Source organism: Plectropomus leopardus, chromosome 7 (genome assembly GCF_026936395.1).
Source record: "Plectropomus leopardus strain MGB_pleo_1.0 chromosome 7, ASM2693639v1, whole genome shotgun sequence".
Taxonomy (NCBI): Eukaryota; Metazoa; Chordata; class Actinopteri; order Perciformes; family Serranidae; genus Plectropomus; species Plectropomus leopardus.
In genome coordinates this window covers 3,374,070-3,387,553 of record NC_142182.1, presented here as the reverse complement: position 1 = coordinate 3,387,553, position 13,484 = coordinate 3,374,070, and the positions used below count along the sequence as shown (strand labels likewise).

The window sequence follows — 13,484 nt, the reverse complement described above, 5'->3', positions numbered from 1 at the left end:
AACTGGCGAAATTGCACCAGAGTGAGTAACCTTACTTTGCAAACAAACGATCTTCGGTTTGATTGCGCATGCTCACATGACGTCCTCCGCGCTTTCTTCCACGTCTGAGAGCACGCGGACTGCAGCCAATGAGGAGCGGCCACAGTGTGTTTGGAAACAAGCCTCCTCCTCTCGACAAAAGACACTGTGGAGTCAGCGGAGTTTGTCTTCAGGCGAAAGGACTTGCGTCTTTTTCACCCGTCGGCGGAGGCAGGAGGATTTTTCCTAATTCAAAAGACGTTATCTGTAACTCATTGAGTGAACGGTGTGATCCGAAAACTAGGCGCGGCTAGCGAAACAGTAGAAATGGACGAGGAAGATTCTCGACAAAAGATTACTCTTCTCATAAAAACGCCCAACCAGGCTCAGGAGGACCAGACCGTCGAAGGCGTCAGCTTAAACTGGACTGTAAAGGATCTGAAAACGCATCTGTCAAGTGTTTACGCGACGAAACCGGTGAGTAATAAGGAGACGGATAAGTTAGCAAGCTAATGTTAGCGTAACTAACAGTTAGCTCGTGAGGCGGAGAGGCAGCGCGAGGCTATGTTCTGGAATGTCATGGCACGAGCCAGCTGACGGACTAAGATGGGTGCAGCTGTGTGTGTGTGTGTGTGTGTGTGTGTGTGTGTGTGTGTGTGTGTGTGTGTGTACATACTAAGACCAAACCTGTATCATAGTTCAGTGGGTTCATTTAATGAACACAGATAGAGTGACAAAGAATTATATGCAAGTTAACCCTTTGACACGCGAGCAAATTAATAATAATAATAATAATAATAATACATTTATTTATGGGCGCCTTTCAGGATACTCACGGTCACCTTACAAAAAAAGCAACAGCAATAAAACAACATAAAATCAAATATAAATGTCGCCAAACAAAGTAAACAATATAAAGTGAAAAAAAGTTAAATACATAAAAGTTCAACTACAGTGAATTTCAGAGAATAGGCAATCAAAGTGCTTAAAATGTTAATGTTAATAATAATTTTATTTATATAGTACCTTTAAAAGCAGAGTTTACAAAGTAGCAGAAATGCAGAAATGAAACAACAACGGAAAGCCAAACAGTCCCACTGAACACAAGCAAGACAAAACCTCAGGTAGAGTTGGGATAAAATTAAAATCAGTGGATAAATAATGCAAAATGCAGGATGCAAAAAGTCAATATGAAATCATAGAAGAGACCAAAAACAACTCCAATAGAAACAACAAAAGAAATTATACCACAAATAAAAGGAAATAAAATAAATAAAACATTAATTGAAAAGGCAAAATAAATATTAAGACAATGTCACATAAAAGCAGGTCCAAAAAATGAGGTTTAAGAAGTGATTTAAAATAATTTACTAATTCTTCCATTGCAGACTTTGGAATTTATTTAGTCACTGAAGATACTTTATCCTCAAAATTTTAACCAACTGAACTTTGTTTTTGCATAGACTGTAAGTGACCAGAGACTCATCTATGCTGGTAAACTGCTGCCTGATCATCTACACATCAAAGATCTCTTCAGACAGGTAGGAGTGAGGATATCTGTTTGCAACTGCACATTATCCGAGTGAAGTCTAAGAACAGAGGGTGTCGTATGCCATGAAGCTTTTTTAAAACAGGCCTTTATCTCCCCTTTCTCAGACTGACTCCATTCCCACGCTGCACCTGGTGTGTGCTGTCAGGAATCCACCCCAGGGACCCCTGGGAGCCAGACCTAAGGTGAGAGATGATGATGTTTGCTCATTCAACTTTCCTCAGAGCCTTGGCAGTGTGTTCACAAAGTATAAAGTTTTTTTGCATTTAACAGCAGCTTTACACTGAAAAAAAACAATTCACTGGGCTGACTGCTAGACAATTTTAGGGTGGAACATTTCCTTGTAATGTTACTAAATGCATGAGCTGACGACGTGAATCCATCAGCACACCCTCAGTTTCAATATGACAACTTTGACCATTTCATTTGCTTTCAATTGTCTCTCTTGGATGACTTTTAATAATGAGTGGATATTGTTTAAAAATCTGTGTTATTTTGAATGGATTATGTGAACTCTATATGTTCTAATCTTCACTCTGAGGAAGAGACTTTGGAAATTGTTGTTCATGCACTAAACCCTTGCGCTTGTCTGACAAGGAGGCAATGCACAAATCTGCTGTTTTTGAATATGCCATAGACAGAGGCTCTCACTCCAGCCTGCTCTTTCTTGTTCTGAAAATGACGCTGTGCAGCCCCATTGTGTGGACAATAAACGGGGTGCAGGCTTCACTCGTTATCATTGGTGAACAACGAAATACAGCGAGTTTCAGTCTGCATGTCGAAGTGTCCTTGGACAAGACAGTGAATCCCAAAATGCTCCTAAAAGCTGTTCCGTCTTTGTGTGTTTGTGTATAAATGTTTCAAAAATCTTATACTGCAGCCTCGCTCACCTGTGCATGAATGCATGTGTGGACAGTTAAATTTGTCTCATAGTGTGAAAGCTCTTTGAGTGATCGGACTAGAAAAGCACGAAACAAGTGCAGGTCTGTATATAAATAACTTTTTGTCATATTTGCTAAAATTGTCACTCTGTCCAGTACAAAAGACTGTGAAGAGTCTGTGAAAAAAATCTTCTCCTCCATGTATTGTTTCTAATAGCAACAACCAATCAGAGCGGAGGAGTTTCAAAGCAGCTGTCAATCATGTCAGCTAATGCTCATTAACTGCGGTCAAACTGTCAAACCAGGCTGGTGTATCAGTTTCATAAATTCAGCCACACACTGTGGTTTAAGAGGCGCTCCAACTTCCTGTGACATGTTGAGCTCAAAGGCAGGTGTAGTTTTGAGACCCCAAGGAGCACTTTTTCACATCCTCCCTCATTACTGTCACACTGTGGAGTGGAACTGTTTCACTTCAGCCGTCATCCTTCAGAGCACAGCTACAGTTTAGAGATCATAAATTCCAGCTAAAGATAACTCAGTTTAGTTTCACTACCCTTTTAAGTGTCTCGTTGCACATCCCATTTAATAAAATGCATCTTTACAGACTCAACTTATTATAGTGGGTTTGCTGAGTGACAAATGTTGATCATTTTTCAAACTCTTCTTGCCTTTGCAGACCACAGCCGGTCCCATAGTCCACACACAGAGCACACCTGAGCTGAGACAGAGGAGACAGTCCTCTTCAGCTTCACCTTCAGCTCACACACATTCCCCAGTGTCTCCAGCAGGAGCTCCATCATGGCCTGCTGCAGGGTAAGTCATAATGGAAGAAATGATGTATGTGCTGAACTCTGTTTTGGTTTCAATGGCATCATCAGACATCAGACTTTTAGCAGTACAGACGTGTTCAGGATATTTTTCCACAATAACTGAAAGCAATTTGATGTATACAAACCAGTAAAAAAGTCAAAATTGTCCAATTGTGGCCCATATTGTCATGATCTCTGTTTTCATGTTTTTGGAAAAGATGAAAAACTCTTAAAAATCATGTTTGATAATAATGATCATGGTAATAATAATAGTAATAATAACTATTATTATTACTGTTATTATTACAATAATAATCATAATAATAATAATGATGATGATGATGATGATGAAAAAACAGTTGCTGTGGCACCAACATCAAGGCTTTTGGTCTCCAATTCCTGTTGAGGAAGTTTGGCACAGGACTGGGCTTATGTGCCAAGTTTGGTTAGAGTTCCTCATAAGGAGAAGAAGTAGAAGTAGAAGAAGAAGAAGAAGAAGAAGAAGGAGGAGGAGGAGGAGGAGGAGGAGGAGATTCGCCAATGACAGCCAGGCCAACAGCAGAGCTGCCCAGCTCCTAATTGTAAAAACACAGAATTGAATAGTGACCCTAAAATCAAATCGTGGATTTTTAAAATTTTGACACCACTAATCAATTATTAGGGCTGCTCAAGAGGGAGTGCATTTGTTTTTGAAACCCTTGCTTAACATGCAGCCACATTAGCAAGTGCCAAGGGGAAGTGAAAGAGCAGATGTCAAACTATTACCGAAACACTTCATTTGCATCAAAGATGTCTCATCTCAAATAAGTGCAAATACCCTAATAAGACATGTTAAAACATGTTGAATTGGTCTATTCTCTTGAAAATGTAGAAAAGATAATCTATATAAAATAAAATAAATGAATAAAAAATGATTTTGCTGTCAATCCTATGTACACTGTCTCTTAGATTTCACTGGATATGGGTTGCAGTGTTAAACGGATATTAATCATATATCTGTTTTTGTTCCCTGCAGGCCTGGAGAACCACAGATGACCCAACCAGCCTTTCCCACCTACTCCCTGTACAGCCCCCAGCAGCTGCTGTGGCTCCAGCACGTCTACGCTCGACAGTATTACATGCAATAGTGAGTTTACATTTATACACTTTTAATTCATAAAAGTTTTGAATGTGCTGCATGAAACACAGACATGGGGGGTCGAGTACATGAGGTCCCCAGGCAATACTAGTACCATGCAAATAGGGCTGTTGTCAGAGGGCAGGTCTCCATTACAAATTTGCTCAAAACTTAAGCCATATTTTCACAAGTTGATACAACACAATTGTGTGATGACTGCGGTTTCATTGAGTGATATTCTGCGACTCCACCTCTCGTGATAACACCAAAAAGCATGGCGATTGATGTTCACAACATTAGCAGCTTTATTTCTATTCTATTACCACACTAGGCGTCATTATTTACAATCAAAGGCGTTGTAGGCGTGTAAAGTGAGCAATAATGGAAAGGCGAGCCCCTTATACGTGGGAGCGGCCACGTATGAGGGATTTTTGGGAGTTGATAGTCCACGATTTCACAGAGGAATTGTGGATTCAAAACTTCTGAATGATTTGCTCAATTTTTAAAGAGTTATGCGATGCAATAACACCTCTTGTAGCGCCTGCTGCATCATGCCTGTTCCTACCGACAAGCACATATCCATAGCATCATGTGAACTATAAAAGTGAAAAAATGTTTCCATTGCAGTTTTGCAAAATATGGATTTTTCAAATATAAAAATAGCTCACAAGTGGAAAAAATTACGTCAAAAGGGAGGGGTTTTTTTTAATGGATTTTTTTCCATTAGGTTTATTTTATATTCGCAATTTCAGTTTGCTCAATTTGAGGATTAATGGAAACCCACATAATCACAATCTTGGGTCTCAGGCCCTCTCCAACAGTGCTCTTTAAATACATATAAACTTGACCAGTTACTGTTTCTCTGTTAGTGTGAGTTCCTCCATCAGCCTCATAGTCCAATTTTCCTCCAACAGCCACGCAGCGTTGGCAGCAGCTGGCACTGTCCCCGCTGCACCAGCTACAACCATTGGCCAGCACCCTCCTGTTCCCGCCCACCAAGTCCCTGTGCCAGGCCCCTTAGCCAATCAGAACCCCATCAACAACCTGCCAGCCAATCAGAACCCAGTACAGGACGGCGCCTTCATCAACCCCGGGGAGGCCAACCAGAACGTGCGGATGAACGCGCAGGGTGGGCCTATGGTGGAGGACGAGGAGGACATGGAGCGTGATTGGCTGGACTGGTTGTATTCGGCTGCGAGATTCAGCGTCCTGCTCATGATCGTGTACTTCAACTCCAACCTGAGCCGCTTCCTGCTGGTGATGAGCATGCTCCTCCTTATGTACCTGTAAGTTCAACCTGTTACTCTGAAGGCTTTGAGCCTTCACATTCTCAAGTCTGACACCCAGAGTTTGCCGAAATGCTTCACTGCACTGTTTAGGCTTGAGTGACTCATTTTGAAGCACTTCACTGTAGAGCTCTTAACCACGCTGGCTCATATCAGCTGCTCGTGTTCACATCTCAAGCCTCTCTGGAAAGCAAGGGCAAACACTCAGCTCACTCATGTTAAACAACTCAAAGTCTGTCTGTGCATTTTAAAGAGCCAAATCACTTGAAACAGGAGCATAGCAGCACATCTGGTATGCATGATTAACTTCCTGATCACTGAGTAAAGGTGTGCGTGTATTGCCCAGCCTACAGGATGTGTACACTTGAAACCTGTTAGACCAAAGATTCATACTGATCCAAAGTGTGCTCTGCCAAAATGTTTAGGTCGGTAAAGTCAGACTCAGAGGAGAACTAACTTATTTACTTTGGCTTGTTTGCCTTGAATAAGCCACATGGACACCTTAAAAAGGTCTTACGACTCTTCCAGGAGAGCAGCTGAGAGTGTGACTTGTTTAAGGTAAAAGCAACGCCCATGTCAACCCCAAAAATCAAACCAAAATCAGATGATAATAATAATGATAATAGATTTTATTAATAGAACGCTTTTCACAATGCTCAAAGACGCATTTCAACATAAAATCATATAAAGTCAGTAACACACAGAAAATGAATACAAATAAAATTAACTATACTGACGCCTAACACCCATCATTTTCTCACACTTTGGAGCTGACCTTGAACCAAGCCTCCAAATCATTGACTGAACTTTCTTATGCTGTGCAGGAAACTAAAAGTTTTCCTTGATTTTGTGCAAATCCAAGGAAAGAATTATTACCGTAGAGAGTAGGGATGGGCGATGAAATAATGTCACGACAGCTATCGTCATGAATTTTTTTATTTTACCTGAATTTAGATTAAAACTGTGTTTATATTGGGATGTACCTATGTTTTTGCTTCAGCATATGAAAATGATATTGTTTGTTATTTCCACGTTAAGTCACAGCTCAGATTCAGATGTGTTAATATGAATCGGTCAGAGTCCATTTGACAGCCTGTTACACATCAGCACTGCTGCCTGTTATCATCAGTTCAGGCTGTTCCTTTACTTCACATGCTCCGCTCTCACACTCTGTTTGCTGTTACATAACCCTTCACCCCGATACAAATATACACACACGTTCCAGTCCTCAGGCGTGAATCACATAGGTTCAGAAATGTATGGATTAGAATTTGAGACTCTCCTATAATCCATGTAGTACTACACAAGTATTTTTATTTACATTAACAGCAAATATCCCTTGTTATTCTATCACACACTGATAGAAAACAGTAGAAATCATAAAAGATCATATTGTGTTTTTGTAAGGAGAAAGCAGAGAAGAACAAATTCAGAAGGTTTTGAGATGTTAAACAACCATTTATTCAGATCAAATTATTTTACATTTCCAACAGTTTGCAACAAGGACAGTTAAAATCCAATTAAAGACATTTAAATAAAAGTAACTCATCTGCAAAAATATTACATAATAATTATTATATAATTATTGAGAAAAGTCCACCTTCAAAATCCCATATATTTCAAAAAAGCATCCAACTGACTGGAAAAAAGAGATTCTCACAATTTCTGAGAGAAATTAACTTTTCTGTAATTAAAGAGAGACTGTGTTTTTGACTGAGGATAACAACAGCCCTCCTCTCTGGTAACTGATGACAGTCAGTGTGCACTCGACTGATGATTATTCCCCTGAAACAGCTGGAAGGTTAATGTTTAGATACAAAATCCAAGAAGAAATTGTTAGAGCTCCACCTGTTGGTGTAAAGGTAGATAGCCACTATGAGTCTGTTATGCCCAACTCATTAGCGGTCCTATGAAGTGAAAAACACACCCAAAATAATTACAAAAGACACCTTTTAAACAATAAAATCCATGTAATTTATTAAGAAAAACATGCAAAAAAAATAAAAATCCCAGGCAGAGAGGTAGCAAGACCAGCAGTTCCCGCACCAGATGCCTCTCTCCTCTGCTTTTTTAGCTTTTTAAGCGCTCCTTCCTCAGCCAGGTGCAGTGCATCTTGTTAGGTGATGCAGCACACCTGAGCAGATCAACAGAGGAGAAAAGAGACAACAGCACAGCGCAAACACAGCTGTAACACTCACATAAACCCACCACTTCTTGTTTTATTGTTGGCTGCCCACGTTTCATTGTCATTAGAGATATGAAGGTGTTTTCTAGGGAAATCCAGCATTGTATATTTTTAAAGGGCAACACTGGACAAGTCGCTGCAAACGAGGGTCTTAAAGACCTTAATTACACCTGATGTTAAAGTCAAAGGTTTCTAATTATCCAAGTTGTTTGGATTAGTATTTTTTTTGGCACAGGAACAATAAGAGCAGATTCCTTTTTTTCCTTAATCATTAAAAAAAAATCTGTGAAAAATATCCTACAATAACTATAGCCCAACATGATGTGTGTTTTTCATGTTTACCTTTTCTTCTTTTCTTCACATCATTATTTCCGTCCTCATCTGCCTGTCCTTCTTATTTATATTTTATTATAGCCTTTCATTTTATTTTATTTTAAAACAATTTCATATAAGTTTTGATCAATGTTAAGCAGTTGTACTGATTGATTGTTTCATATAAACATATATTCTCTGCATTCTCCTCTACAGACACACTGTTGGTTGGTTTCCCTTCAGAAGACGAGCGCAGGTCCAAGAACTTAACCCCCCTGAGGTCCAGCACAACCAGCAGAACGAAAACAGGAACCCAAATCCAGTAAGAAAAAATATCTCCCAGATCTTTCCCTCTGATTCACCTTCATGTAACTGAAGTTTTCTAAACTAAACATCCTCATATCTCAGTGGCTCAAGGCCTGTGTTTCGATGACACGGCAGTCTGACATATAGGCATTGATGATAATAAAGTAGACTTCCACTGTGGATTCATAACTTATTAAAGCGGGCCCAATAAACCACTATAGCAGTGATACTCAACTATTGGCCCTTGAGCCAAATCCGGCCCCCAGTAAGGTGCCGGATGGCCTTCCAACTAGTTTCTGATTCACAATAAAAATGAAGTGATTGACACTGCTAATTCTTTTGTGCTTTTAGTATACACAAGTTGTCAGTGCATAAAACATCATCAAAATTAGCTTGTATATAAAACTTTTAAAAAGCCAGTGGAGGATGCCCCGCAACAGAGGCTAAGCCCCTTATGTCCTAAAATCCTAGATAGGTCCTTTAATTATTGGAAGTGTCCAAAAATTTTAGAAATGTCCTAAAGTCGTAGAAAAGTACTACGTTGAAACGTCCTGAAATCCTGGACATTTTCTTAAATCCTAGAAACATCCTGAAATATGAGAAATGTCCTAAAATCCTAGAAACATCCTGAAATCTTAGATATGTCCAAAAATATGCGAAAATTCCGAAAATCCTAGAATCGTCTTTTATGCTTATAAATTTCCTAAAATCCTAGAAATGTTCCAAAATTGTATAAACATCTGCAAATCCTAGAAATGTCCAAAAATCCTAGAAACCTGTATGGGGCTGCTGCCACTGGCCCCTGGCCTCCTGTCATTCTGTAAAGTGGCCCCAAAGCAAAGCTAGGTTAATATTTGTATTTAAACAGTATTCTTTAGCTGAGAAACACTTTAAAAACACACTGCCATAAATCATCATTTGAACGATGACTGCGTTTTTTGTTCATTCAGGCGGACGAGCTCGCTGACAGTCACAGGGAGGAACCTGCTGCTGCAGAGGACGGATCAGACACACAGGGACCGATGACAGCGGTCTTAGTGCCTCCTCACAGGGTGTCAGTCATGTGGACGGCCTGGGTTTTCTTCAAAACTTTCTTCTCCTCCCTCATACCTGAGGTTCCTCAGGGTGTTGCCAACTGACCACCCAGGACCGACTGTTGATCTGAACAGCAGACTCTTTTATTTCCCAGCTGGGAACAATAATGTCCAGAGATGGAAAGAAAAAGAACTAGAATGAATAAAAACGAGGACATTGTTTAAACAATGACTGGGACCTTCCTGCTGACAGAAGTTCAAAGAGCTCCTCTTTTTAATGTGTGAAACACAAACAACACCAGCAAAAGAATGCAATGCCAGACCCCTGAATTTCCCCAAATGGACTGGAAACAAAGGACACAAAAGACTATAAACATCATACCACAATAACAATGATAATGCATTGTTGAACAGGATCGCAGCTCTCCATCTGACCAAACGTCTACTGTCTAAGGATTGTGGGTTTTAGCCGTGACACGAGACAACAGTAGGTGGCAGCTGAGGGTAAAAAATACATTTTATGGTGCCTAAGTTATTAGAACTAAGGAGGATTATTGGCATTGGCTTTCTGATCATCTAGGATTCAATTTCATAATGAAGAATGTGATCCAGATCAAAGATTTTCTGTTGAAGTGAAAATCCACACACAGACAGAACTCAGTACAGTACCTTATGGCTCTCTGTCCCTCTGACAGGACACGTTTATTTTGGCTTTTACAAACTGGTCCATGCATACATAGACTCTGGGTTTGATGACAGCTGTAAAAGTTGGGCAGATTTTTGTTTTTTACTTTTTTGGCAGACTTTGCTTCTGACTGTGGACGCATAACCTGAAAGCATTTGAGACAAATTGGTAGACATTACAGCTTTTTTACTTTGACAACAGTCTGTGTTTGGAAATGACTCATGAAATTTGAAGTCTGCTATTTCAAAATGTGAAAAACAAGAACTTGATTTGAAGTTGGTTTTTTTCTTCTAAAAATACAATACTTAAAATGACTGCACTCAAGTTGCAAATTACAATCAAACTTTTCAATATTAAAAAAAAGTCAAAAATGAAGTTTCTTGGATGGATTTCGGCTTTTATTTGCTTCTTTACAGTCACTGTAGTAAAAGCCAGCAAACACTGACTGTGACTTCAGTTCTCAAACAAAACAAAATCTGAACCAAAGTCATGATTCACAAAACTAAACAAACATTTTGTAGTTTACTTTAGCAGCTCTGTTGTTGGTGGATTTTCCTGTTTATTGAGCCACGAGTGAAGGTGATTGTGACCAAATGCAAACTAGACTGCTTCTTTTTGCCAAATCACTGGGTTAATTGTGTAAAATAGTGATGTTGCCATAAATCAAGTTTTGTAAATATATTCTGTATTTTCAAAAAGCACTTTACAACATGCATCTTATGCAGGCTTCTTTACATTTATGCTTTATTATTCTTCATGGGAAGATTATTAATATAAATATAACGCCAACAGGGCTAAGAGTTGTGTTTTGTTGTTGTTTTTTTTCAGAGATGAGGTTAAGTTAAGTTCAGGTAAAGTCAAAAATCTCATTAAAACATACCAGGTTAAAATCCAGATCAGTGCTGATTAAATTACAGTAAATATTGTTTTAGAAAAAAGTAGTTGTTCATAACACCAGAATCTGTCTTAAGGAGTTTACCTCTCAGCTGGTTTGTAGGCCGTCTGCATAATGTTCTCGTCTCATGTGGGATTTCCTTTTTCTCTTTATTTTGTCGTTGCAAAACTCCATTCAGTTAACATTCCAAATTTCAAAGGTGCCGCATTGAAGCTACATAAGATCATTCCTACTGTACATGTCATTTTTAAGTATTTTAATCTCATCATATTGACTGAGAAACCTTAAGTGTAACACAGGGATACTCAACTTGCTTTGCTTGGGGGCCACTTTTGCAAAATGACAGGAATAACAGCCCTATACATGTGTATAGGATTTAAGGACATTTCTAGAATTTTAGGACATTTCTAGGAATTCTGGACATTTCTATGATTTCAGGATGTTTCTGGGATGTAAAATCTTTCTAGGATTTGTAGGATTTTAGAATGTTTCTAGGATTTCAGGATGTTTATAGAGTTTTAAGATGTTTCTATGATTTTAGGATATTTCTAGGTTTTAACGAAGTTTCTTAAGATTTCCGGACATTTCTAGGATTTCAGGACATTAGAGACTTAGCTAGGACCTCTGTCTGCACTTTTTTTTGATAAATAAAAAAGAAGGCTTGGAAAAGTCACAGCATTAGCAAAATTCATTAATGGTTTTGGAAAAGTCATGGAATTTTGTTGTGTGAAATGTGATGTTAAATAACGGCAAATAATTAGCATTTTAGGACATTAAAGGCTTAGCTAGTAGCTCTGTCGGGGCGCGGGGCATCCTCCACTGGCACTTTTTTAATATAAAAGCTCTATTTTGATGCTTTTTTAAGCACTCTGGCCACTCTGGCACCGTATGTAAACCAAAAGTACAGAAACAGTTCCCAGTGTGAATTACTTTATTTTTGTTATATATAAGAAAATAGTTTGGGGCCACTCGGCACCCTATCAGGGGCCAGATTTGGCCCGCAGGCTTTAAGTTGAGTTTCACTGTTGTAACACATCAGATGCATACAGTTATACTCACTTTACTCCACTCATCAGTTACGTTGCTGTTCTAAGACCTCAGATCTCATCTGTTTCTATTTTGTCTATTTGACTGTAATCAGTGCATGTTTTATTGATCTGTGACAAAGAATAAATGGGTTTTACTATCGTCTCTTAACAATGAGCCTCATGCAGCAACATTCTCTTAAATTTATCGTATATTTTCTCTTAATTTTCTGCTAAGAGCAAACTTAAGAGAAGTCACCTCCAGATGCACCAAATGTTCTTAACCATCCAAATTTTCTAAGATCCAGTTGTGCTCAACAATGAATCCCACTTAATCATAAGTCACCTGTTAGCACAGGTAACACCCCCTAAATGCTATATAAGTGTGTGCTGTGTGCAAAGAGTCTGACACATGCACAAGAAGTGGAGAGGTGCCACCCAAAAAAAAAAGTTAAAATTTACATATTGTTAAATAAAGTAATTGTGCTTTTTGTAGAGCGTCAGTTCTGGAGTTACAAGAAATCAAAAACCCATCAATGACAAAACATTTGCTGTGTCAGCAGCAGAGGTGGAGGAAGTATTTTGTGTCTTGATTAAAAGTACTAATACCACACTGTATAAATACTACTTGCAAAAGCCCTGCTTTAAAAATGTCACCTAAGTAAAATTACATAAGTACAATCAGGAATGTATTAAGGTAATAAAAGTAAAAGTACTCACACAGAAAAGTTTAAATAAATCTAAAAAATCTAATTATTAAATTAAATAAGCATGTTCTCATACATAAATAAGAGAAGCTGGAACTCTTCCTGAAAAAAAATCATCTAAACAATAAGAAATATTTGTCTAAATAATCTAATGTAAATAATCAACTAATCGTCTCAGCTTCATTTGTATAATTTTATAAGATTTGTGTGCAAAAAATTAAATTCATAAGGTAACCAGTAACTAAAAGTTGTCATTGATATAATAATTGATGTAGTTTAATATACTTATTTAATATAAAATAAAGCAAAAATTCCTTAGATTAATAATAATAATAATAATAATAATGATAAGACATGTTTTTCCTTGCACTGGGTATGACTTTGTGGCCTGTGAAAGCAAAATGTTTTTGTCTTTTCTTGGTAAGAGTGCTCTTGACCGGTCGGAAATGTTCTCTTACCTAAGAGACGAGGGAAAAAAATAAGAAAACAGTGGTGAAACCCCAAAAATCAATGGGTGCAAACAAAATAAGAACAAATCGTTGATACAAGCAAAAATAAGAGAACATTTGTTAATGTATTGTTTCCCGCATGAGGCCTAAAGTCACTGTGAGAGCAACTGTATTACAGAGGTGAAAAATATATAATTGGTCATATTGGTATAATTACTCATATTAA

At 38.3% G+C, this 13,484-nt stretch overlaps 1 protein-coding gene across 1 annotated transcript; it reads left to right on the top strand.

Moving 5' to 3' along the window:
• The first annotated feature begins 130 nt into the window (after positions 1–130).
• Positions 131–12,277, top strand: herpud1 (homocysteine-inducible, endoplasmic reticulum stress-inducible, ubiquitin-like domain member 1). Its single transcript, XM_088079669.1, has 8 exons — positions 131–495; positions 1,482–1,559; positions 1,675–1,752; positions 3,125–3,261; positions 4,273–4,383; positions 5,289–5,660; positions 8,374–8,479; positions 9,414–12,277. The coding sequence occupies exons 1-8, from the start codon at positions 346–348 to the stop codon at positions 9,600–9,602; spliced, it is 1,221 nt and encodes a 406-aa protein (XP_087935795.1). The 5' UTR covers positions 131–345; the 3' UTR covers positions 9,603–12,277.
• Positions 12,278–13,484: the final 1,207 nt, after the last annotated feature.

What these genes read in the sequence shown, in the direction of transcription:
- herpud1 (XM_088079669.1), top strand. Translation starts at nt 346, where the DNA reads ATGGACGAGGAAGATTCTCGACAAAAGATTACTCTTCTCATAAAAACG. An exon ending in CCATCATGGCCTGCTGCAGG is followed by an intron (nt 3,262 to 4,272) that starts GTAAGTCATAAT and finishes TGTTCCCTGCAG; the next exon opens with GCCTGGAGAACCACAGATGA. An exon ending in ATGCTCCTCCTTATGTACCT is followed by an intron (nt 5,661 to 8,373) that starts GTAAGTTCAACC and finishes TCTCCTCTACAG; the next exon opens with ACACACTGTTGGTTGGTTTC.